Source organism: Staurois parvus, unplaced genomic scaffold, assembly GCF_062004578.1.
Source record: "Staurois parvus isolate SC_StPar_1 unplaced genomic scaffold, SC_StPar_1.0 ptg000302l, whole genome shotgun sequence".
Classification (NCBI taxonomy): domain Eukaryota; kingdom Metazoa; phylum Chordata; class Amphibia; order Anura; family Ranidae; genus Staurois; species Staurois parvus.
Genome location: NW_028318098.1, coordinates 1,682,900 through 1,709,806, shown reverse-complemented (window position 1 = coordinate 1,709,806; position 26,907 = coordinate 1,682,900). Strand labels below are relative to the sequence as shown.

General features: G+C 45.5%; 1 protein-coding gene across 1 annotated transcript in view; it reads left to right on the top strand.

Moving 5' to 3' along the window:
- The first annotated feature begins 1,284 nt into the window (after positions 1–1,284).
- Positions 1,285–26,907, top strand: part of LOC149457845 (proteinase-activated receptor 1-like) — a 94,277-nt gene continuing 68,654 nt past the window's right edge. Inside the window, exons 1-3 of the mRNA XM_089683088.1 lie at positions 1,285–1,448; positions 6,854–7,116; positions 8,653–8,763. Of these exons, the coding sequence (XP_089539214.1) occupies positions 1,304–1,448; positions 6,854–7,116; positions 8,653–8,763 (519 nt within the window). The 5' untranslated portion in view covers positions 1,285–1,303. The remainder of the gene's footprint in view (positions 1,449–6,853; positions 7,117–8,652; positions 8,764–26,907) is intronic.

Here is a 26,907-nt window from a genome sequence, read left to right as displayed (position 1 = left end):
TATCAGGTTCCATAAGTATAATAATTCCCCATACCTGATATATTTTAATACTTACCTTTTTATATACAATGACCATTTACTACTTTTAATTACAAATGTCATTTTACACATTTTCAGTGCATGATTATATTCCCTTCTCTCGTGCACTATACAATTGTGGTGTATACCTCCATTGAAGTATTATCTTCTGAATACCAAATAAACGGAGTTGCTTCAAGCACCATGCACCTTTTGGCATCATCTGCCACCCACACACGATCCGAGCTCTGTCTCTGACATTCTCGTTACGATCGTATATTATACCCATGGTAAAATGGCGTCCGCGCATGCGCACTTGGTTAACACGGCCGTTCCGACTCTGGCAAGATGGCGCCGTGATAGTGCGCATGCGCCAGTTACTATATATATATATATATTTTCTATCAGTCCTCTGCTCTACCTGAAGAAGTGCGTGCGCACGAAACGCATCTGGAGCCCAGGAAACCGTGGACACTACGACGCCGGTGCCACGTGGAGGCCCGGCGGCCATCTTTGTATTTAAAGGGTCAGTTTGTTCACCCATATCTGGCACCATTGCGGTTTTACTATACACCCTTGCTTTTATAATAGTCAGTTACCTACTACACTATGAGTTTTTCCCTGTGTCTCCTGCGAAGAGCTCTTTCAACTTTTACAGCCCCACAGTGATTCCTGTGTCAGCTCCTGAGAGGGGGAACTACATCTTGGCAGATTTCTCTGACCTGCTGGACCACATCTTCACCACACGAGGGCGCTTCATCTTCACTTTTTCCAGTTCTTACTCGTGATCAGACCAGAAAAGAGGGGAATCTTCAGGATATTTACTCACATGCGTATTACCAATACGCTTCTGGCTAGTGCGCATTTCTACCATCTGCACTGGGAATCAAGGAGCACCTTTTTTACTGGACTGTGACCTTTTGTTAATCATTTATTATTTCCTTCACTCATGTTTGGATATCACCACAACCACTTATGATATAGTAATACCAGATAGCGCTGCATTTTTTATATACATTTCTTAGGGCTTTTTTTGCATTTTTCCTTGAATGTTCAGCTGCTAACTATTGAGAGCGCTCACTGCAGTTTTATATTTTCTTCTATCAGTTCAATTTAGGTGTCTAAAGGTGGTGTCACGTACCACCTAGCCATGTCCAGCCTTGTTTCCTATGTCTACCATCCCCCGACCACACATCATTTTGTCTTCCTACACTTGGCAGTCATGTTCAGATGTAACCTATCTGTATGTTTTTGGTTTACAGATGGGACCCTCATAGAAGAATCCATGTCTCTAAAAACCTTGGTGACCCCACTTGGACATCCATTTACCTGTGAAGAAGTAATGTTGAGGATTGATCACAGATTGAGTCTTGTGCTCCTGGATGTCCAGGTTCAGGCCTTTACACTGGATGGGGACCATTTCCCAAGAGGTAAGTCACACTGGGATGACAATATTATAAATGTGTGGCTCTAGTGCTACCTTAGTGCACTTTAACAACTCTAATATATCAAATAATAAAACATTTGTGTCCCCACTCAGTGTCTGATATAAAATCCACCATTTATCAATATTTATATATTCCACCCTAAATTGAAATTCAATATAACTGTAGTACCCCTAAACTTAGCTAGGGGGAGCAAGCAAGTTTTTTAGGTAGAAGCTGAGTAGCAGCCTGGGATGAGTCAGCCTGGGAGTGAGGTAGTCAGGTTACCTAGAACAGGGCAGGGAGATTCTGAAGGTCAGAGCTCTGGAGGCTTCCCACCTCTCTAGAAACCTGAGAGCTTTCTGGAGGAGGGGAGGAAGCTTCGATCTACTTACTTGAGGGACCTCGGCAAATCCCCTGGCAGAAAGTGTGTCATGGTGACCAAGGCAACCTTTACATACTGCAGGACCTTGGAGGAAGTGGTCAGAGTGTCAGGTGGAAGATGAACTGAAGGCTGGAGTGTGGAGCCTGGGAGGGGGCCCAGGAGAGGGGCTTACCTACAGGCAGGATCTTGAAAGGAGGCACTCTCTGCCTCACTGTCCCCTGAGAGAGGACAACCTAGGGAGCAGGGAAGGAGCCAGACCAGCATATTGCCTGGAAGCAGCCACCAACCCATCAAGCTCACAGGTGAGACAGAATGAGGAATCCTACACCCCCTGGGCTGGATAAGGGGAGAGGGTAGTCAGGTGGAAAACCCAACTAGCTTCTCCTCTGGGCATGCTCTACTAAAAGTGGCAGCTTCTGGGTCCCCTTGCCCAGGGATTCACTCAGACAGCTGGATGAAGAGGAGGATTCATCTGGGGTGTGAGGAGGTACACCAGAGAGCTAGCATGCTATTAAGGGAGAGACTGTTGCTAAGTCCACAGTTTCCCTGGGCATCATATACACCCCTCAACCCCATCCAAAATCTAAATCCTTTAATAAAATCATAAAGCCAAGCTCAAGGACTGTTTCCTGACTCCAGTGTGTGAAGTGTGGAAGAAGATGCGTGTTGCCTGGCTGTGTAGAGCTTCAGGGGGGACCCAAATCTCAGCGACTCCTAAGGGTTAGTGTTACATCACATAATAGCAGCACAGTGGCTAAATGTTTAGCCTTTCTACCTGGCAGTACTCGGGTCGTTGGTTCCAATACCAAGCATGGCACCACCTGCCTGGAGTTTGCATGTTCTCCCTGTGCGGGTTTACTCCGGGTACTCCGGTTTCCTCCCACACGCCAAAGACATGCTGGTAGGTTAATTGGATCCTGTCTAAATTGGCCCTAATATGTGTATGTATGAATGTGAGTTGGGGATTAGATTGTACGCCCCTTGAGGGTTATGGACTGATGTGAATGTACAATATATATGTAAAGCGCAGTGTAAACTGACAGCGTTCTAAAAGTCTCTGATATCAGCAATCCTGCTGCCTATAGAGATGTGCATGACTGATAAATGTGTTTTGTTTCATTTTGGATTTGGTATTCATTTTGTTTCCTCATATTCGGTATGTTAGAATGATTCGTTTTCGGAAATAATTTCTTATATTCATTAATTTCAAATTGAGCTGAATTTAGAAATCCAAATTTTGACATTTGAACTTTGAAATTTAAATTTTGGAAGATGGTTACAGTATATTTAATCTGTTTTATTCTATTCTGTTATGTTTTATGCTATTCATTTCTTTTTTATTTTCTATTCTATAAAGCTTATTTCACTTTTATACCTTACTGTATTTATTTCAATTTGTTTCCATTTCAAATTCATTTTCAAATTCAAGTGCAATTTTGTATCGGAATCCGGATAATTTGTTTGGATTCATTGAAATTTGTTTACTATTGTGATTCAGAAATTCAGATACATACGAATCTACGAATAACGGACATTTTGTCAGAATTGTGATTCATAATGAAACGAATCTCACAGGTCTAGTTGCTTATTCTGCAGAGCTCTTCTGTAAAGGTCTCCCCCCAAATATGAATGTTCACATAAACCTCTACCTTGCTTCATCTACAATCTCCTTCAGAATCAGATGTGATCTCGCCTTGTTTCTAGGACCCAATATTATGTTCCAGCTCCTGCTGCCAATTCCACTGATTCCCCTGCTCTGTGACAACAGGCAGAGGATCCTCTCCCCCCACCTGCTGTCACTTTTTGAAAACAAAATGAACGATCATCCTGAGGAAGAAGTGGGACTTTAACCATCTCCCGCCCGCCATATAAGGAAATGACGGGCGCAAGGCGGTTCTCTCATTCTGGGAGGACATCATCTGACGTCCTCCCCCTCTAACTGCTCATGCGCGCCCCCAAGGGTGCGCAGCGTGGCGATCAGTTTTGCGCTGTGTTCTGGGACACAGCGGATCACCAATCAACAGAAAAAGATGAAGACGGCGGCTCTGTCACATGATCAGCTGTGTCCAATCACAGCTGATTGCATGTAAATAAGGAAATGCCAGTTATTGGCATTTCTCTTCTCACGAACTGTCACGTTGACAGAGGAGAGGAGAGCCGGTAATCGGCATTACTCAGAGGGGACATCTACACTGATCATCAGAGCACTGATGATCAGTGTTGCCCCATTAGTGCCACCTGTCAGTGTCCAATGCCACCTATCAGTGCCAGTCAGTGCAACCTATCAATGCCACATATCAGTACCTACCAGTGCACATCAATGCCACATATCAGTGCCCATCTGAGCTGCCTTTCAGTGCCACCTATCAGTGCTGCCAGTCAGTGCTGCCTGTCAGTGCACATCAGTGCAGCCTATCAGTGCCGCCTATCAGTGCACATCAGTGCAGCCTCATTAGCGCACATCAGTGAAGGAGAAGAAATCACTTAATTACAAAATTTTATAACAGAAACTAAGACGTTTCTTTTTTTAAACATTTTCAATTGTTTTTGGTTTGTTTAGCAAGCAATAAAAACCCCAGAGGTGATTAAATACCACCGAAAGAAAGCTCTATCTGTCTAAAAAAAAAAATGATAAAAATGTAATATGGGTACAGTGTTGCATGATCGCGTAATTCTCATTCACAGTGCGACAGCGTTGAAAGCTGAAAATTGGTCTGGACAGGAAGGGGGTGGAAATGCCCGGCAGGAAAGGGGTTAAAGGCAACGGAACTAATACTACAAATACCGAGTCATTTTATTACAAATTCATACAAATCACATGACAGACATACTATATGTGTGTTATTACAAACACTGATTGACTGAATACAGAGATATGTGAGTGTCAGCTTGATGTAAATGAAAATCCTCCTCATCCCGATGGAGGAAATAGACAGGAAAGGATCCTTCAGTGAAGGACTGACGCATTTCAGAAAACATATTTCTTTCCTCAGGGGTAGACTGAAGAGGATGGCAAGATAGAACTCATCCAATATTGATACAAATGTTCACAAACAGCCATATTTAGTTAAAAACCCTCTCCCATCACCCACTGATGCCTCCAAAAACCGCCATCAGAAGTCCCCCCCCAAGGGGCCGCAAAGACCCCACACTGAGGTCACCCAGCAACATCCACAGCCAGGTTGTACAGCTGGTGCAGGATAGTTGTCAGAGGAATGTAATATATCTACTGAGCAACATATCAGCATGGATGTCACACCACGACCTCAAACTCAAACTTTCCAAAACCGAGCTTGTAATATTTCCTCCCCCCGACCCCCCACTCATGGCTTTACCATTGAGATCAGCAGCACAACCATTGGTCCTTCCCCTCATGCCAGGGTGCTCGGTGTAATCCTTGACTCTGACCTCTCCTTCAGCCCCACAACCAATCACTGGCTAAATCCTGACGCCTCGACCTCCGGAACATTTCCAGACTTCTCACCTTCCTGACTAATGGAACCACAAACCAACTAATCCATGCCTTGGTTATATCCCGCCTTGATTATTGCGAGTTCCTCCTCACTGGCCTACCGTTACACAGTCTATCCCCCCTTCAGTCTATTATGAATGCTTCTGCTAGACTCATCCACCTTACCAACCGATCAGCGTCTGCTGCCCCTCTCTGCCAATCCCTTCACTGGCTTCCACTAACCCAACGTATGAAATTCAAAATACTAACCACAGCTTACAAAGCCATCCACAACATTTCCCCTAGCTATATCACCAGCGTCATCCACAGATATCGTCCAAATCGCCCACTCCACTCCTCCCAAGACATCTTGCTCTTCAGGTCCCTCATCACCTCCTCCCACATTCACCTCCAGGGCTTCTCAAGAGCCCCTCCCATCCTCTGGAACTCGCTGCCCCAGTATGTGCGGTCAGCCATCACCCTCTCTGCCTTTAGGTGATCTTTGAAAATTTACTTATTCAGGGAAGCCTACCCCTCCTCCACCTAAGACCTGTAGTTGAGTCACCTCCATCAGATCATCCCCTGGAGCTATCGCCTTTTGTATCATTTCCCCCTTCCTTTAGATTGTAAGCTCCATGATCCGGGCCCTCCTATTCCTTCTGTACTGAACTGTGATTGGAATGTCCCCCTTTATATTGTAAAGCTCTGCGCAAACTGTTGGCGACATATAAATCCTGTATAATAATAATAATAGAACCGATGGTGTTTGCAGGATCAGTGCCAAATGGATCAAATGGATTTCACTTTTTGAAAAGAACAACTAGACAACTATCCTGAGAGTCTGCAGGAGCCCTGCATTGCACCTGCTCTGCAGGAAAAAAATATTCAATGCATCTGCAAAAAATGTGCATTTAATATATTTTATGAAAAGGTGAACTTATCCTTCAATAATGTCCACAGATCACCATTTTATAAAGAAAATCAGACTTCAGGTTCCAGGAGAACCATCCAGGTGATGTACACAACCTCCCAGATCCATTCTTCTCCAGGATTCCAGACAAGATGTGCTCCGAAATAAGACCTAGAAATGATCAGACTGCTTTCTGTTGTAATTAACCTAAACACCAATTCCAGACCACGCACATAGCCCCCCCCCCCGAAACAGGGCATCTGGACCCTAAATGTGCCCCCCACCAAACACTGTGCCACCAACTGTGCAGCATTTACCCCAGATGGTTTTGGAGAGTAATGTAATGTTATTATGGACAGGATTGGGGTAAGAGGACCTGTCATGTTATTATGGACAGGATTGGAGTAAGAGGACCTTTCATGTTATGGACAGGATTGGGGTAAGAGGACCTGTCATGTTATGGACAGGATTGGGATAGGATGACCTGTAATGCTATTATGGAAATATACCTCAAAATGTGGAACTTCTACAAATAATAAGCTGCTATCATTTATGATCCATGAAAAGAGATCGATTGATTGTTGATTTAGTCACCAAAAACCATCTCAGCTGTAGCCGTCATTGAGATGTCACTCATCTGTCTTCATCTCATCTTTGTATTGCAGAGTACACCGGAGGCATTGAGGCCGTCACACCAAGACCGACTACTATGCAGAATATAACGACTCCGCAGTGTCAGAATTGTGAAAGAAATACTGCCGACCACCACACCACACATCGTACCATTGTGCTACCCACCAATCATACCGCACAAGGACCTTCTCCTCCACCCTCTCCCACAGAATATATTCTGATTGGTGGATCAGGAGTCTGTCTAAGAATAAAGGCAATCTTTATACTAATACTGAACACCTCCGAGATCAGAAATGTAAGTCAGTCCTGAGCATGGGTGTGCTATGCACAGAGTGCAGGGATCAGGGGTGTGCTATGTACAGGGTGCAGGGATCAGGGGTGTACTATGTACAAGGTGCAGGGGTCAGGGGTGTGCTATGTACAGGGTGCAGGGATCAGGGGTGTGCTATGTACAAGGTGCAGGGGTCGGGGGTGTGCTATGTACAGGGTGCAGGGGTCGGGGGTGTGCTATGTACAGGGTGCAGGGATCAGGGGTGTGCTATGTACAGGGTGCAGAGATCATGGGTGTGCTATGCACAGGGTGCAGGGGTCAGGGGGGTGCTATGTACAGGGTGCAGGGGTCAGGGGGTGCTATGTACAGGGTGCAGGGATCAGGGGGGTGCTATGTACAGGGTGCAGGGTTCAGGGGGGTGCTATGTACAGGGTGCAGGGTTCAGGGGGGTGCTATGTACAGGGTGCAGGGTTCAGGGGGGTGCTATGTACAGGGTGAAGGGTTCAGGGGGGTGCTATGTACAGGGTGCAGGGTTCAGGGGTAAACCACATACAGAGTGCAGAGTTGAGCTCTCTTTCACAGGCCCTTACCTCTGCATCCTCCATACACATCTCAATTCCACCCCTTGTCAGCTCTGACTTCTGCACCATTCCCTCCATCTCCCAACTCTGCACATCCCCCTTTACTGCTCTCATCTTCCACCACCCCCCATTCCCTCATAGCTTCCACACATTTTACCTTTATAAATCTCCCTGCACTGTAGGTGACTCTTCCTTTCTTATTTGCATCTGTGGATCCACTGGGAGAGGCAAGCTGTCCTTGTAAGCATGGAAGCCAGGCTTCTGTGTATACAAGTGACAGTGGTAAACAGGGAGTGGAGGATGAGATCCAGAGGTGGTACAACTGAGTTCCACCAAGTTCTTGCTGAAGAAAGCCGCGGTCCTGAGTATAATCTAGAAATTGTAAAGGCTTGAGAGCCAATGAAGATAATCAGATCCAGGTGTACAAGTTAGGATTGGTTTAGATTATCCCATCAAATCCCGTGATTTCCAGATCAATGACTATATGACATCCTGTTCTGAGGCCATAGACAGGGCGGCCAGCAAAGGGCACTGGCCATAAGTCTTACAACAGTGTGCTATTATCATTGGTTGTGATAGTAAAGATCCCCCAGCTCTTATCATTGTGGTGGGTGAGGGAAGGGAGATATGAAATCTGGAAACATTCACCCAGTGATTGGAGTCATTCATTATACAGTATGAATATGGTGTCACTGAAATATGATTGGATAAAAACTCCAACATAAAACATACACTGCTGGAAGCAGCAAAACCAAAAAGAAAAGCTATGAAATGAAGGAAGAGATTATATTGGGGATAACACATTCATGAAAAAATATACTAAAACATAAGTCAGTGAGTCTGATAGTTTAGGCAATGTTTAGGCCAGCAGAGAAGACTTTACTGGCTCTGATGACCCAACACTGCAGAAAACAAAGTATTTTTAAGTCCTCAATCTGGTCTGTTCTACCCTGATCATTGTCTGTGTTGCATTTTCTAGGTCACCATCCCATCACCTCCAATCACAGAGGCCAAAGGATTTTGTCATCACTTTGGAGCATACCTAAAATTGGTCTTTTCAGAGGGACATCTTATCCTGGCATTCACAAAGGTATGGAGGGAATAGACTGGGGAATGGGGTGAAATGGGTGGGTAAGACATGGAGGGTAAAATATGTCTTACCTGGCTATAGATTGATCATTATCCTAGATTGTAAGCTTGAAAGAGTAGGGCCCTCTTACCCCTCGTACGCTGTCTGTTTTTGTTGTACTGTGCCATGTATTGTTCCCCTTATTGTACAGCGCTGAGCAAACCCTTTGGCGCTATATAAACTCGATGTAATAATAATAATAATAATAATAATAATTATTATTTTTTCAATCATCCAGCAGGCTGCTGAAAAAAAACAAATAGATTCCCCCATCCACACCAGTGAGATGACTGAAGGAATCCTCCTCGCAGTAACATTGATGACTGATAATGAAGATTTAACCAACAGGAATGTTCAACAGAAGTCAATTGTTAAATCGACTTCTGTAGAGCGGGAGCAGCCACACATAGTTAATAATTCATCTTGTCCCTGTTGAACCGGCTGAATTTTGATCCATCTATGGCCAGCTTCATAGTCACAGGCTGTCCAGCAGGTAGAGAAATGATGAGTAGGGATGACATTCGGGTGTTGCTACTGAGAGTTTGCGGCAAATCCTGAGTGTTCGCAGACCCAGCAAGATAATCTGAGAATTCACTAGACTGAATTTGTAAATATTATGCACTGCCTGGCCTCTGAACCTTGGTCAGCTAGCCTAGAAGGACCAGTAATGGGGGCGTTGTTATGTGATACTCTCCTCACTATAAATAGGTGGGTTCCCAGCAGCAAGAAGGGAGAGCTGAAAATCCATGGGGGGGGGGTTAGGATTTTTCTGTACAGTGCTATCCTGTGCTGTATTGTGCTACCTATTTCTTGTGCACCCCCCATGTTCATAGTTCAGCAGAAAATGTTGCTGTTTAGCTGGGTTTATTAGGGTTTTTCTTACTTTTTATATTTTACAATTTTATTTCATGTTTATCCATTTTTTAAAATTTTCTAGTAGGATACAAAATGGGATTGGAGGCGTGGTTTGGCACATGAAGAGGATGGCTGCATGTTAGAGGCACTCCGGCTCTACAGCAGGAAATCCACAGCCTAAACTAAGACTATCCACCATAGGCAAAGTACGCATATATGTCCAGCCTTTTAAAACCCCCAGCTCACAACTCAGTACAAATTTGCCCTAAATTTTCCAGACCCAACCTAGCTCCTCCAGCCAAGGCTCTATGGTGGCTGCAACATCCAACGTGCCTCATGGCTCTCTGGCTCTGGACTATAACAGGGTAGGAGATGCTATCTTACTCTCCTAAATGCATAAATAATGAAAATGTCTGACCTGCAAACGATAGCCTCAGACATTAACTACTTGCCAACCACAGATAGCCGAATGACGGCTACACTGCGGACGGCCAGTTCTGGGAGGGTGTCATATGACGTCCTCCCAGAATGCACTCTCCTGTGTGCCCCCAGGGGTGCGCCCCCGGAGATCTCTATGATCATTGTGTCCTACGGACACAACTGATCACGTGATGTGGTAAAAGGCCAATCACAGTGGCCTTTTACCACGTGATCAGCTGTGTCCAATGACACACTGATCACCGGGAAATGCAATTGTCGGTTCTCGGCTGCACTTTCCTCACGCTGTCAGAGTGTGAGGAAAGTACTGCAGAGAACCGGCAGTTGTCATAGCAGGGATCGGCGCCAATCATCAGTGCTCTGATGATCAGTGCCCAGCAGTGCCGCCCACCAGTGCCCATCAGTGCAGCCCAGCAGTGCTGCCAGTCAGTGCCACCAGTCAGTGCCCAGCAGTTGCACTAGTCAATGCCTAGCAGTGCCCAGCAGTAATTCCAGTCAGTGCCACCTATCAGTGCTGTCTCAGTGCCACCTAGCAGTGCCGCCTATCCATGACACCCCATTAGTGCTGCCTATCAGTGCCCATCAGTGCTGCCTATCAGTGCCCATCAGTGTCGCCTATCAGTGCCCATCAGTGCTGCCTATCAATGCCCATCAGTGCCGCCTATCAGTGCCCATCAGTGCTGCCTCATCAACGCACATCAGTCAAGGAGAAAAATTACCTGTTTGAAAAATGTTATAATAGAAACAAAGAAACTTTTTTTTTTTCAAATTTTTGTTGCACTTTTTTTGTTTATAGCACAAATAGTAAAGTGCCCGGCAGCGATTAAATACCACCAAAAGAAAGCTCTATTTGTGAGAAAAAAATTTATAAAAATTTTATATGGGTACAATCTTACATGACCGCGCAATTGTCAATCAAAGTGTGACAGCGCTGAAAGCTGAAAATTGGCCTGGTAAAGAAGGGGGTATAAGTGCCCGGTAGGTAAGTGGTTAAATCTGTTCTTCCATCTGTTATATTGAGGATTTGAATAACGGGGTGAAGGAAGAATGTACAGGTCCGGGGCAAACCTGAAACACTGGAACTTGACCAGATACGCCACACTTCGCAAACTATTTTCACTGAGCTCCTGGAGAGGCCTCAGGACTCCCTGACAGAGTTTGAACAATACCATGTGATCGCCCAGACACAGCACTAATGTGATCACAACAGCAATCATTGGCTCCCAGGTGCATGCTCTGTGAGCCATACATGAGCCTCTGATGAAGGGGGACGTACGGGTACACCCACCTGCCTCAGTGCTGCTCCCGTCCAGCCATTTCTGTACATGGGCCAGATGGGAAGCAGCTAAGAAATATTGCAGCACAATTTCTGCTTACAGAAATAGGAGATGGAAGAAGGAGGCAGAGTGTGGCCCTCTTGCTGTCTACTGCCATCCTTCAGGTGCTGCTCCCACCGAGCTGTGTGGTGAGAAGTCATGTCTTCTTCATACATGCAGGACCCAAATGACTGATGCTATTACTATGCTTGAAACGCTGGTGACAGATACTGATGACAGCTAAGGTGTGGTCTGCAGCATGTGTTGGAAAAGGCAAACACAGGTGAACCCTGTGGAGTGGACTGGGGATGACAGCTGCCTCACCATGGAGCTCTGCTATCTGGTGGAATAGGGGTGTCTGTTCCTTTCACTCCCCTGTGAAATCCCCCAAATTACATCCTGCTTTGCTGATCTTGTACTTCTCCCTCAATTTCCTCCATTACTATATCTGACACCCAGGTATGGGTGGAAACCTCATCATCACACCTTTTCCTCACTGGAGGAGCCAACTTTGCAAACTGAATCTACAGGAAACATCTGTGCCAATTGGTCCTCCATGCCTTTTGTTCCCCTTCTCTATGCTCCTGTAGCTGTCCTCCTCAACCTATGATGCAATGAATTGCTGTGCATCCTTTTGCAGCAAGTGGCTGACGCTGTGTTTTAATAATTCAGCTGACCCCTCAATGCCAGTTCGTGAGGTAATGGTAGGAGTAGCTTTGGATGAGGAGGACAAGCAGGGTGCCCTTGTAGCTGAAGATGAATTCAAGATACTCTTCTCCTGGGAGACAAAGGAGGTTCTAAGGTTAAAAGAAAGGTAGATGCGTCCTGTCTCTTGATGCTGCACCCTGACCCCTGCTCTGATGTGTGCATACAGAAGCCACTTGCCTCTCCCATTAGGCCTCCCAGACTTTATGCTAGTGTGAAGGTTATTACCTACTTGTATTAACAGCTATGAACACATCCTCATTTTACAGTTTTCTCGGAGGTCCATGCAGTCCTCAACCAATCAGAGAACAGGGAGAGAAAGGCCACAGGCAGCTATACATTCTGCAACCATCTGGCTATTACTTTCACTTTAGTTCCCTGTTTTCTGATTGATTGCAGACCATATGGACTGCCTATATATGTGTGAGAGGGATAGGTAAGTCTTATGACTGCCCTATGTATGAAGCAATGCAGCCGCATAGTGTACATACATGGTGCACGCATCCATGCCACCATTATACCAATCATCTTGTGTGCGTAGTGGCTGTGAGGGGAAGATAAGAGATGAGACACTCAGCACCATATTTGTTGGTGCTGGCCCATAGGGAAGACATACAAGGAGGACAGCTAAAGGTAAAAGCATAGGATTGTGGGCAGAGGGCAAACCTTATGTAGGACAGTCATGACCAATGGATGGCTAATATTGGTCTGATGATGTAAAAATAATTTTTCAGATTGTATTACAGAATACTGCAATATACTTTGTTTTTATCTTAGGTGACTCAAGTAATCTGTGGATTGATAAAAAATGGTGAAAGGAAGGAAGGGGGTGGATGGAAGGGATGGATGGAAGGAAGGGGTGGGTGGAAGGAAAGAAGGGGTGGGTGCAAGGAAGTAAAGAAAGAAGAGGTGGATGGAAGGAAGGAAAGGATGGGTGGGTGGAAGGAAAGGGTGGGTGAGTGGATGGAAGGAAGGAAAGAAGAGGTGGATGGAAGGAAGGAAAGAAGAGGTGGATGGAAGGAAGGAAAGAAGAGGTGGATGGAAGGAAGGAAGGGGTGGGTGGAAGGAAGAGTGGGTGGAAGTAAAGGTGGGTGGCGGAAGGAAGGAAAGGAGGGGGTGGGTGGAAGGAAGGAAGGGTGGGTGAAAGGGAGGATTGGGTGGATGGAAGGAAGGGATGGATGGAAGGAAGGGGTGGGTGGAAGGAAAGAAGGGGTGGGTGCAAGGAAGTAAAGAAAGAAGAGATGGCTGTAAGGAAGGAAGGAGTGGGTGGAAGGAAGGGGTGGGTGGGTGGAAGTAAGGAAGAGTGGGTGGAAGTAAAGGTGGTGGGTGGGTGGAAGGAAGGGTGGGTGAAAGGGAGGATGGGGTGGGTGGAAGGAAGGAAGGGGTGGTTAGAAGGAAAGAAGAGGTGATGGGAAGGGGGGGGGTGAAAGGAAGGAAGGGGTTGGTGGGTGGAAGGAAGGGGTGGAAGAAAGGGTGGGTGAAAGAAAGGAAGGGGTTGGTGGGTGGGAGGAAGGGGTGGATGGAGAGAAGGAAAGAAGAGGTGGATGGAAGGGGTGGGTAGAAGGAAGTAGGGGAGGGAGGAATGGGTGGAAGGAAGGAAGAGAGGGGTGGAATGAAGGAAGGAAAGAACAAGTAGATGGAAGGGAGCGGTGGGATAAAGGAAGGAAGGAAGGGGTTGGTGAGTGGAAAGAAGGAAGGGTGGTTGGGTAGAAGGAAGGAAGGGGTGGATGGAAGGAAGGAAAAAAGAGGTGGATGGAAGGGAGGGGTGGGTGGAAAGAAGGGGTGGAAGGAAGGAAGGATGGGTCAAAGGGAGGGGTGGGTGGAAGGAAGGAAGGGGTGGGTGGAAGGAAGGGAGGCATGGATGGAAGGAAGGAGTGGGTGGGAAGGAAGGGAGGGGGTGGAAGGAAGAGGGTGTGGAAGGATGGAAGGAAGGGGGGTGGAAGGATGGAAGGAAGGGAGGGGGGTGGAAGAAAGGCAGGCCGGGGGGGGGAACGGAGGGGGAGTTGGAAGGAAATCATGGATGGGAGGAAGGGGGGTAGGTGGTGGAAGGGGGGATTGTAAGGATGGAACGAAGGAGGGAGGTGGAAGGATGGAACGGAGGGGGGGTGGAAGTAAGGAAGGGAGGGGGGAGGTGCAAGGATGGAAGGGAGGGGGGAGGTGGACGTGAGGGTGGAAGGAAGGGAGGGGGGTGGGATGAAAGAATGGAAGGTTAGGTCAAACTCACCAAGACTCCTTCAGAAGCATCAGAGCTGTCACTGTCAGCTGCTGTTTTCCGTTTCCCATCTACACCTCCTCTGAAGCTGCACAGACTGGAGTGTGGGTGGGCACAGGGGACAAAGCAGATCCAGCCTCTCTCCCCTTTTCTCCTATTGGTGTGGAGGATGGAGGGAGGGGCTGGGCACTGAGAAGAACACAGCGGCTGGAGGCGGCGGGAGGGGAGACAGAAAGAAAACTGAACTATTCTATGCAGCAGTGGGGGCGGCGAGCAGCACCGGGACTACGGGTGTGTGGGAGGGGTGGCGTTGGTAATCTCCTGTATGGCTTTAAATGAAGCAGCTGGAAGTCGAATCTCCTCCTCTCCCTCCTGTGGCTTTCAGCTGCTTCATTGAAAGCCATACAGGAGATCGCTGCTTGTCATCGAAACCACCACCACCCCTCACACACACACCCCTAACCCCGGCGCTATTCACCAGCTCCACCCTATTTCCATTCGCAGGCGAGTAGAAATTTTGAGGGCTGCAGCCTGCAGGGATGGTTGGCAATCCCAGATCCCTGGTGATCTCAAAGCTTGTCAGGGCTTCATCAACCAGTGCTCAATCCACTTCGAGCTAGCAGCCCACCATTTTTCTACTGATCGTTCCAAGGTGGCGTATAGGATTTCCCTCCTATCTGGTGAAGCATTGGCTTGAGATCCAACTATTGGTAGCCTCCCAGCCTTCCTGCAAGCTTTCCATAAGACATTCGATGTGCCCGGCAGGACTTCATCTGCCGCAGGAGCTCTTCTTCGTCTTTGTCATGGTAGCAGGACTGTGGGACAATATGCAGTTCTGTTTCGCACCTTAGCCTTAGAACTGGCATGGAATAATGAGGCCCTCTATGCAACCTTTTGGCAGGGTCTAGCAGACCGTATTAAGGATGAACTAGCTGGAAGAACCATACCCTCCTCCCTGGATGACTTGATTGCTCTTAGCATCCAGATCGATATCCGCTTCCAGGAGCAAGATCTGGAAAGGGCTCATCCAAGTCACCCTCCAGTGGGTTCTCTTGCTCCTGTTTTCTAGAAGGTCCCTGATAAAATTACCTCCGCAACTGTACCAACGTCTGAAGAGCCCATGCAGTTAGGTCGAACACACCTTACTCCACAAGAGCGATCGCGTTGCCTAAGATTTGGTCTATGCCTTTACTGTGGGCTGAAGGTCATCTAATTAGGTCTTGTTCTGTCCGCCCACCTCGCACTGTACCCATGGCTGTGGCCACCACCTCTTCGATGCTCTCTCAACATTGCCAGACCTTACAAGATGTTTCTTGTAGTAAGGCTGCTCCCCTGCCCACTCCTATTGCGGGCTCCCTTCCGGTGCTGTCCACCTCTAGTTCCTTACCCCCTTTGCTGCCCAAATCTTTGGTCCCTTTACATATGTTGCAGCTCAGAGCTCTTATATCGTGACCTTCTGGTTGGCTGGAGGTCCCAAAATCTGTGACCTCTGTACCATCTGAGTTCCCAGATTCATGTGCTCTGCATGCTGAGACCCAAAAACTTCCTTCAGCTGCTTGGAATCCAGCTGAGTTTTCCACATTAGTAGCTACTGTACTCTCTGTCCCCTGTCCTGCCCTCCTACACCCTACTGTGCCTTCTGTCCCCTGTCCTGTCCCCATACATCCTACAGTGCCCTTTGTTCCTTGTATCACCCCAGGTTCCTGTTCTGCACAGCCTGTTTTGTCCACTGTACAAATCAAAACCTTCTCACCTACTCCTGTGCCCTCCCTGGCAGCCTCCTCACCAGACCCTTCATCCTGGTCATTGGGGTCTGCTCCAGTCCAGATTCCTGTCGTATGTTCTCCTAGTCTTACTCCTTCTTTGGCAAATGTTTCCAAGAGTGTACATCGGTCATCTTCTAAGTACAAAGTAGCTGCAGATTGTCATCACCGGGTGACAAGGTTTGGCTCTCTACCAAGAGTTTCCGTTTACGGGTACCCTTTATGAAATTTGCTCCTCAGTTCTTTGGTCCCCTTACCATCCTTCGGCAGGTCAATCCTGTTGCTTTCAAACTCCGCCTCCCTTCACATCTGAGAATCCCTAATGTTTTCCATGTTTCTCTTCTGAGACCGTATATCGTCAACAGATTTCCCTATCCTCATTATCATTCTTCCCAATAGCAAGTTCTTCGGATCAGTATGAAGTAAAGCAAATCTTGGATTCTAAATTCATTATGGAAGCTCTTGTATCTAATTGACTGGAAGGGATATGGTCCTGAGGAGAGGTGTTGGATTCCTTCTACTGATGTTTCTGCACCCCGTCTGGTGGAATTGTTTCATCAGAGGTTTCTCCTTAACTTTGGCCCTAAAAAAGTGGGGAGACCTCGTAAGAGGGGGGGGGGGGTACTGTCACAAGTTAGCTTGCAGCCTCTTGTGTGTTTACTCTTACCTCCTTGCTGCTCTTGATTTCTTCACATGTGTGTTTGTCTGTGCTCACCTGTGGGTGGTGTCTGCTATTCCCTGGGTTTTATGTCCTTCCCTTCCATCTCTTCCTGTCCTACCTCCTTGTCTGCCTGTCTATTTAAGATGTGCTCAGACTGGGCCACATGGTCTGAGCAAATTCATCTGTTGTCGGAGTTCCCACGTGTTTCTCCTGTGGTTCCTATATAGTCTTTCTGTGTACCGACCCCGGCTTCATTCCTGACCTTGCTTATAGTCTATCTGTGTACCGACCCCGGCTTCGTTCTTGACATTGCTAGTTTTCTGAGGATAATAAAATATATAGTAAGCGCTCATCAACAAAATAAAGCAGCTGAACATTAAAGGAAAACACATAAAAAGTCCCAAAATTCATAAAATAGAAAAAATGCAGCGCTCTTATGAAAAATAATGATAGACACAGTCCGGTGAAAACAGTGCTCCTTGATTCCCAGTGCAAATGGTAGAAATTCACACTAACCAGAAAGCGCATGGGTTATATGCATGTGTATATATATATCCTGAAGATCCCCCTCTCCTCTCAGGTCTGGTCAGGGAAATAACTGGGAAAGATGGAAATCCTACGCCCTCATGTGGTGAGAAAATGGTCCAACAGATCAGAGCAGTATCAATCTGGATAGGCCTCCAAAGGAGCTGATACAGGAATCACTAGAGCTGCAAGGATGGAAGAAGCTCCTCACAGGAGACATAGGGAAGCACTCATAGTGTAGTAGGTAAAAATTATTTTATTCCAGACAACACAGGTGCATAATGAGTATCACATAGCCAAGTATGAGCAAACACACTGACCCTTTGAAAATCAAGATGGCCGACGGGCCTCCTCGTGGCACCGACGGCTTAGTGTCAACGGCGTCCTGGGCTCCACCAAGGTGGAGACACATTTGTACTCATTATGCACCTGTGTTGTCTGGAATAAAATAATTTTTACCTACTACACTATGAGTGCTTCCCTATGTCTCCTGTGAGGAGCTTCTTCCATCCTTGCAGCCCTAGTGATTCCTGTGTCAGCTCCTTTGGAGGCCTATCCAGATTGATACTGCTCTGACCTATTGCTAGTTTTCTGCCTGTCCTGACCTCGGCTTGCCAACTGGATTTCCTGTGTCTACTCCTGGTGTACCCTGTTCCCGCTAGCGGTCTTCTCTATCTCAGCTGGGTGTACCTGGGGCCGAGACCTGGTTCCAGCTTGCTCCAAGTCCATCCCCACCATCAGGGGCCCTGGTGAACAAGCAGGCTGGGGCTTAGATTCCGCGCCATGGGGAACCCCAAGCTGTGGTTTTATAGAGCTCACTACCATAGGTGCTGACAGGAAGATAGAGGTGTGGAGAGGAGAAGAATGGAAGAGATACACTTTGTGACTCCTAGTGTTAAAGGGTTAAATAGCCCTGGAAAGAGATTTGGGATTTTTCAAGAAATTCAACATAGATTTTCTGCAGTGTTTTTTTTTTTTTTTACAGGAGACATATTTTGTTGCAAGAATCAAATGTGAAATTAAATTCCAGATATTATCCAATGTGGTTTTATGCAGATTCCCCAATTAAACGTGCCAAGGGATTGGCAATAGGTTTTGCGAAAAATATAATGTTTAAGCTGGAAGACAGATTGGTAGATTCAGAAGGGAGATTTCTGTTTCTGAAGGGAAAATTACAGGAAATAGACTGTATATTAGCAAGCATTTATTGCTCGAATAAGAAACCAGAAGGTATTCCTAAAAAATACTCTGAGGAAGTTAATGGATTTCAAAAAAGGCAATTTTAAGTGGCAGGTGATTTCAATCTTTGCATGGATCCCCAGATGGATATGACATCCCCTGTGCAGAGAGATGGTAGTAGGTCTCTGAATTCCTTGAAAAAATTATATACCAATGTCAACTTGTAGATATATGGAAAATTAAGCACATGAAGGACAGAGACTTTACATTTTATTCTCATGCACATGAGATGTATTCAAGACTGGATTATATATTGCTGGACCAAAGACTTATCAAGTCTCTGGTCAAACTAAAAATAGAAGTGATGTCAATATCAGACCATGCCCCTGTCACAATGCAATTATTATGGGGAAATGAGCAGATCGGGGGAAAATTATGGAGGTTAAATGAGATACTTCTCCAGGATTCAGAGGTGGATCAAATAATTAAAAAAGAAATAGAGCAATATTTTTAGGAAAATTATTCTGGGGAAGTGTCCGTAGCAACAGTGTGGGAGGCTCATAAGGCCTATATTAGAGGAATCCTGATAGCGATTGGAGCAAAAAAGCAGAGGGAAAAAAGAGAAAAAATAAACACACTTTTTAGTGAACTCTGTGAGTTAGAGCAGATACATAAACATAAAGTAACAAAAGAGATTATGCAGAGGGTAATAAATAAAAGAGAATCATTAAATAAATTTCTGGAAGAGGATAAGAGAAGCGTGTTTAATAAAATGATAAGTAAGAGATACAAATGGGGAGATAGGCCAGGAAAGTATTTAATGAGGGCTCAGAGAAAAAAAAAACCTAGGAACTATATAGAGAAAATAAGAGACCACAAAGGAGAATTAATGTATTCAACTAAAGATATAGCTAAAGTGTTTAAAGAATATTATAATAAGCTATATAATATTATCCCCCACAGCTCCATAAGTAAAGATGAAGTAGGAAAAATAGAAAAAAAGACAGACATACTTAAAAAAGGCAGGATTACCAAAATTAAGTGAGGAGCAATTAAAATCCCTAGAATCAGCAATAACGCAGGAGGAAATACACTTAGCATTAAAGAGCACTATAGCTGGGAAAAGCCCCGGACCTGATGGATACACAGTAAGATATTATAAAAAATATAAAGAATTATTAGTACCTAAACTCAGGATATATATGAATGCATTGGGAGGAGAGATGGAAATGAGGAGGGAATCCCTACAAGCCCATGTAGTTCTCATACATAAGGAAGGTAAAGATGATACTCACTGTTCAAGTTATAGACCAATTTCCTTTTTAAACACAGATACCAAACTATATGCAAAAGTTCTGGCAAATAGGTAGAAAGACCCAATGTTGGAATGGATACACATAGACCAAGTAGGCTTTGTCCCAGAGAGAAAGAGTAAAGATAATGGACTGAGATCTCTGTTTCTCATACAAAAAAGTAGGAAAGATTGATGCTGAAAAGGCATTTGATAGAGTAGATTGGGGATATATGTTGGATACATTAGAAGTATTGGGGATGGGACCTAGAATGAGAGAGTGGATAAGGAAATTATATAGTCAACCCTCTGCAGCAATCATGGTTAATGGGGAATTGTCAGAGTATTTTGGGATGCAGAACGGAACTAGACAGGGTTGCCCTTTGTCTCCATTGCTATATGTTTTATCATTGGAATCTATTTTGGCTACAATAAGCAATAATATATATATAAAAGGAATTTGGATAGGAGATAAGGTGGCAGCTTATGCAGATGACATGCAGTTCAATGTGGGAAATCCAAGGATAACATTGCCAAATTTAATGAAATCACTGAAAGAATGTGGGGATATGTCAAATTTAAAAATTAACCCAACAAAAACAGAAATTTTAAACATAAATCTTCCAAATAGAGAGAAAAATAGGTTACAGGAGGAATTTCCCTTTGTTTGAAGAGAAAAAGAATTGAAATATCTAGGAATAAAATTAACTGTTTCCTCCAAGAACTTGTATAAATTGATTTATATCCCATTGTTAAATGAGATCAGGGATGAACTAAGGAAATTAAGTGGGAGAACCCCGTCATGGATAGCTCGTAAATATTTGATAAAAATGGTGATTGTTTCAACAATATTATATAAATTTCAAATGATACCAATTAAACTACCAGAAGTATTCTTTAGATCAATTGAGAAAATGTTAATAAGATTTATTTGGAGAAATAAAAAACCGAGAATAAGCCAGGAAATTTTATGTAGAAATAAAGAGAAAGGAGGATTGGGAGTCCCAGATTTAAAAAGATATTATAACTCGGTAATAATGGCGAGAATTTTAGACTGGACATATAATGCAGAGGGGAAAAGCTGGGTTAAAATAGAAAATATACTAAGTAATACTATATTAAGTGGAATTGTATGGTTACCTCCACAATACAGGGGATTAGCAGACAGCACAAGTTTGTTCACATTTAATGTTTTAAGAGTTTGGGATGTTTTACAAAAACAGATGGGATGGGAATTTAATTCATTGTTAATGCCCTTAAAGTCCACAGATTTTTCCCCCCCGGGTAAATAAGGTATCACAGGGAAGTGGATTAAGAAGGAAGATGCACAATTAAGGGATATAATGGTGGGGGAGGATATAGAATCACTTAAGGAATTGGAAAAAAAGTTTTTACGAGAATGGATGAGTGGCGTTATTTTCAATTGAAACACTTTATTGGAAAGCTTCCAAAGCCTTTAAGACTAAGAGGATTGGAATCCTTTTGAGCACTTATTAGGTATAAGGGGAGGTGGGAAACACGCAACCTCTAAAATATATACGATTCTCACTGAAATAAACACAGATATAAGTCCTACATATATAGAAAAATGGGAAAGAGAAATAGGAGTAACAATAGATGCGGAGAAAAAGAAAAAAATGTATAGAATAATCCACTGAAATATAAATAGGCAGGAGGTAGAAATAAATTATAAGTGTTTGGCAAGATGGTATATCACACCGAGTGTAGCACACAGTTTGAGTGGAGATATTTCACCTTTATGTTGGTGTGGATGTGGAGGTAGAGGCACAATGTATCACATGTGGTGGAAGTGTTCTAAAATACAAGAGTGTTGGGGGAATATAGTAAGCTTGATTCAGAAAATTACAGAGATTGATATTCTAGTAGACCCAGAGATTTGCCTTTTTCATAGTACTAAGCTTTCAGCTAAAAAATACAAAGAATCTGGTTTATTGTACTATTTGAATGCAGCAAAGGGAATGATACCCAAGTATTGGAGGAGACAGGAGGTGCCGAAAATAAAAGACTGAGTGGATAGGGTGGATCAAATATGTAAATTGGAGGAACTTTATCATTTGAATGAAGATAAGATGGAGAGTCACCATACAAGATGGAACAAATGGGAGGAATTCAAAAAGTGAAGGCTAGCCTTAGAGGTGATGGGGGATTAACATAGAATAATATGGAAACATATTTTGCTCTTCTTTTATAGGGATTCTGATCTCCAGAAATGAACAGGAAAATGCAGAGCAGAAGGGGTTAAGGATTGGATGGGGGGAATGGGTGGTATATAGGTAGGGGAAGGGGGGGGGGGAAGAGATGAAGCGATAAATGTTTTGATAATATGCTAAGGTTTTAATGAGTATGTTTGTATAATTGTTTATCTGAAAAATTAATAAATATTTAAATTAAAAATAAAACAAATGTTGGAAAAGGCTTGGTCTTCAAGAGTGCATGGCATAAGCTTCTAATGTTGGCCCTGAAATGCCAGGATAGTAGAAGCTCTTTTTGGAAAGTAGACACTCCAAGGTGTTTGCTAAGAGGCATGGTGAGTATTTTGCAGATCTCATTTTTTGCCACGTTTTTGGAAAATGAAGAAAGAAAAAGTAAAAAAGTAATTTTTTTCCTTTTTTTTTTAAAAACTCTGTGACAAAAATGATATCTGTAAAATGCTCAGCATTCCTCTTATCAAATTCCTTGGGGTGTCTACTTTCCAAAAAAGGGTCATTTGGGGGATGTTTGTACTATCCGGGCATTTAAGAGCCTCCGAAACTGTGATAGGTAGTGAGTAAGTGGTATGAGGAAATATTCCCTTTGAAATCCTGAAGGTGGTCATTGGATTTTGGGAGCCTGTATGTAGATAGGTTGCCAAAAAGTCTCTCACATGTGGTATCCCCATACTCAGAAGAAGTAAGAGAATGTGTTTTGGGGTGTTATTCCACATATACCCATGGCATGAGTGAGAAATATATCATTTAAGTGACAAATGACAAAATGTGTCGTTTTTGAAAAATTTGTGGCAAAACATAAAATGTTCCATGCACTCAACATGCCTCTCTGCAAAATCCTTGGGGTGTCTGCTTTCCAAAAAGGGATCATTTGGGGGGGGGGGTTGTAATGCCCTGGCATTTTAGCACCTCAATAAAAGGTCAGAAAGTACCGTATTTTTCGCTTCATAAGACGCACCTGACCATAAGATGCACCTATGTTTTAGAGGAAGAAAGCAACAACAAAAAATATTCTGAACCAATAGACTGCAGACATAGTACAGGAAATGACCAGAGACTGCGGACATAGTCCAGGAGATGAGGTAAAGAAATGGTAAAAAAATGGGATGCCCCTATATCAGTTATAAAAATTAACCAACAGGAGGGATGTCAACCGACAATTCCCTAATTGAAAATAATATATGAATACCGGCTCACATGAGAATGACACAGTGGTGTCCTCAGAACTAGAGATGAGTGAATCGAAGTAGGCGAAGTGGAATTCGTTTCGAATATTAGGAAAATTTCGAAATTTTTCCTAAAATGGCGGCGACATGTGCGGCGACGGAGCGGGGATGTCTGGGAAGGCGCGCAGACAAGGCGCGCTGACCCATAATGCATTCATTCATGACATGTGATCGCATTAGCCAATCAGCAGCCAGCCAGCCAGCACAGTGTAATGGTCGAGCTATAAATGGCGGCCATTTTAGAATTCTCCATTAGCCTCCGGTCATTCAACAGAGGCAGACCTGTCTGTATTCAGGGAGAGAGTTAGGGCCACAGAAACGTTACTTAGGGCCATAGAAACGTTACATAGGGCCACAGAAACGTTACTTAGGGCCACAGAATCGTTAGTTAGGGCCACAGAAACGTTACTTAGGGACACAGAATTGTTACTCAGGGACAGACAGAATTGTTACTGAGGGATACAGAATTGTTACTGAGGGCCACAGAATCGTTACTTAGGGCCACAGAAACGTTACTTAGGGCCACAGAATTGTTACTTAGGGACAGACAAAGAATTGTTACTGAGGGACACAGATTTGTTACTGAGGGCCACAGAATCGTTACTTAGGGCCACAGAATTGTTACTTAAGGACAGACACAGAATTGTTACTGAGGGACACAGATTTGTTACTGAGGGCCACAGAATCGTTACTTAGGGCCACAGAAACATTACTTAGGGCCACAGAAACGTTACTTAGGGCCACAGAATTGTTACTTAGGGACAGACACAGAATTGTTATTGAGGGACACAGAATTGTTACTGAGGGCCACAGAACCATTACTTAGGGCCACAGAAACGTTACTTAGGGACACAGAAACGTTACTTAGGGCCACAGAAACGTTACTTAGGGCTACAGAATCGTTACTTAGGGCCACAGAAACGTTACTTAGGGACACAGAATTGTTACTCAGGGACAGACACAGAATTCTTACTGAGGGACACAGATTTGTTACTGAGGGCCACAGAAACGTTACTTAGGGCCACAGAAACGTTACTTAGGGCCACAGAAACGTTACTTAGGGCTACAGAAACGTTACTTAGGGCCACAGAATCGTTACTTAGGGCCACAGAAACGTTACTTAGGGCCACAGAAACGTTACTTAGGGACACAGAATTGTTACTCAGGGACAGACACAGAATTCTTACTGAGGGACACAGATTTGTTACTGAGGGCCACAGAAACGTTACTTAGGGCCACAGAAACGTTACTTAGGGCCACAGAAACGTTACTTAGGGCTACAGAAACGTTACTTAGGGCCACAGAATCGTTACTTAGGGCCACAGAAACGTTACTTAGGGCCACAGAAACGTTACTTAGGGCCACAGAAACGTTACTTAGGGACACAGAATTGTTACTCAGGGACAGACACAGAATTGTTACTGAGGGACACAGATTTGTTACTGAGGGCCACAGAACCGTTACTTAGGGCCACAGAAACGTTACTTAGGGACACAGAATTGTTACTCAGGGACAGACACAGAATTGTTACTGAGGGACACAGATTTGTTACTGAGGGCCACAGAACCGTTACTTAGGGCCACAGAAACGTTACTTAGGGACACAGAATTGTTACTCAGGGACAGACACAGAATTGTTACTCAGGGACACAGAATTGTTACTCAGGGACACAGAATTGTTACTCAGGGACACAGAATTGTTACTCAGGGACAGACACAGAATTGTTACTCAGGGACAGACACAGAATTGTTACTGAGGGACACAGAATTGTTACTGAGGGCCACAGAACTGTTACTTAGGGCCAGAGAAACGTTACTCAGGGACACAGAATTGTTACTCAGGGACAGACACAGAATTGTTACTCAGGGACAGACACAGAATTGTTACTCAGGGACACAGAATCGTTTAATTAAAGAGTATGTCAGACAACATGCAGAGGAGTGGCAGAGGAGGCAATATTTTAGGAGCGAGCAGACGTGGCAGCAGAGGAAGGGGTCGAGGCAGCACTATTCGCAGCCAGAGGCCAGTGCTCCCGGTGTCATCCAGCGGTCGTGTCTCCACCGACAACCCTGCCGTCATCGATTGGTTGGCTCGGTCGTCTTCCTCTTCCCAGGTCACCTCTGACACCTACAGCCAACGGTCGGTGGGTACGTCAGACACAACCGTTAGTTGGCATGGCCCGGGAGCAAGCCCACTGAAATCACGTGTCCTCTACCTGCCCCTGTCCTTTGGTGTTCCCTCACCAAGCGAAGTATCGCATGCTGTGGGCTCAGCCCCACTGTACAGTGAGGAAGAGCTAACAGAGGGCGGTCAGGAACGGGGGGAGACATCCGCCTCTTCAGCAGCCAGGCGAAGAAGTAGTGGCGAGGAGAGTGGCTCGGTAGCCGGTCTAGAGACAGGTCTGTCTCCTGACCCACACGCAGCCGAGGGGGCTAGTAGTGAGGCGGAGACCCTAATTGATGATGATGAGGCTGATCGCACTTGGCAGCCTCGTCGTCATCAGGCTATTGCTTCCGCATCATCAGGAGAAGAGGGTGGCAGCTTGGCAGCGAGCAAAACAGTCGGTGGGTTGCCCAGGAGGCAGCAGGGTCGCAGCAGTGTCAGTGGAGGCAAACGGCCACGGAGTAGAGCACCAGCTCCACTGCAGCCTACCACCACGGCCAGTAGTGGTGCCGGTGTGCACGGAGGAAGCAGCAGTCAGCCAGTGAGGAGTATCGGGGGCAAAGTTTCCTACTCGGCGGTGTGGCAATTTTTTGTCAAGCCGCCCGAGGAAGTAAACGTAGCCGTATGTCGACTATGTGGCCAGAAAGTCAAGCGTGGCCAGAGGGCCCATGTTGGGACTACAGCGTTGCGGCAGCATATGCAGCGTCGCCATTCGGTGGCCTGGGAAAACCGTGATAAAGATACGGCGGTTCTGCCCGCCCCAGCCCCCGCTCCATCACCCGCTCCGTTACTTGCTCCGTCACCCGACGTCAATCGCCCTCTATCAGCCAGTCAAGGCTCCAACACCTCTGCTGAGGGGAGTTGTTGCTCGTTGGCATCTTCCGCTCGTTCAGATGCTCCTTCTCCTGCTACTCCTCTTCACGGATTCCGTCAGCAGTCTTTCTTGGAATCCGTTTCCAAGAGACAACAGTTTGCGAGCACGCACCCGACGGTGCAAAAGCTGAACGTCCTCCTGTCCAAGTTGCTGGTGCTGCAGTCCCTCCCTTTCCAAGTGGTGGACTCAGCACCTTTCCGAGAAATGATGGCTTGTGCCGCGCCGCGGTGGAGAGTGCCAAGCCGTCATTTCTTCGCCAAAAAGGCAGTGCCAGCCCTGCATTCACATGTAGAAGAGATGGTGGGCCAGTCTTTGAGCATGTCGGTCTCTGCCAAAGTGCACGGCAGCGCCGACGTGTGGAGCTGTAACTACGGTCAGGGACAGTACATGTCATTTACGGCCCACTGGGTGAACGTGGTGCCGTCACAGCCGCACCAGCAACTTGGACAGGTCACGCCGCTTTTGCCTCCACGTTTGCACGTCCTTGGTCCACAAAAGATGTCCGCCTCTACCACCTCTTCTTCCTTCGTGTCCTCAGCTGCCACCCCCCGTGCCAAGTCCCATTACCCGACCGGCATATCACATGTGCAGGGCGCAACGGTGTCACGCTGTGCTGCACCTGGTATGCCTTGGTGAACGTAGTCACACAGGGGAGGAACTTCTGAGTGT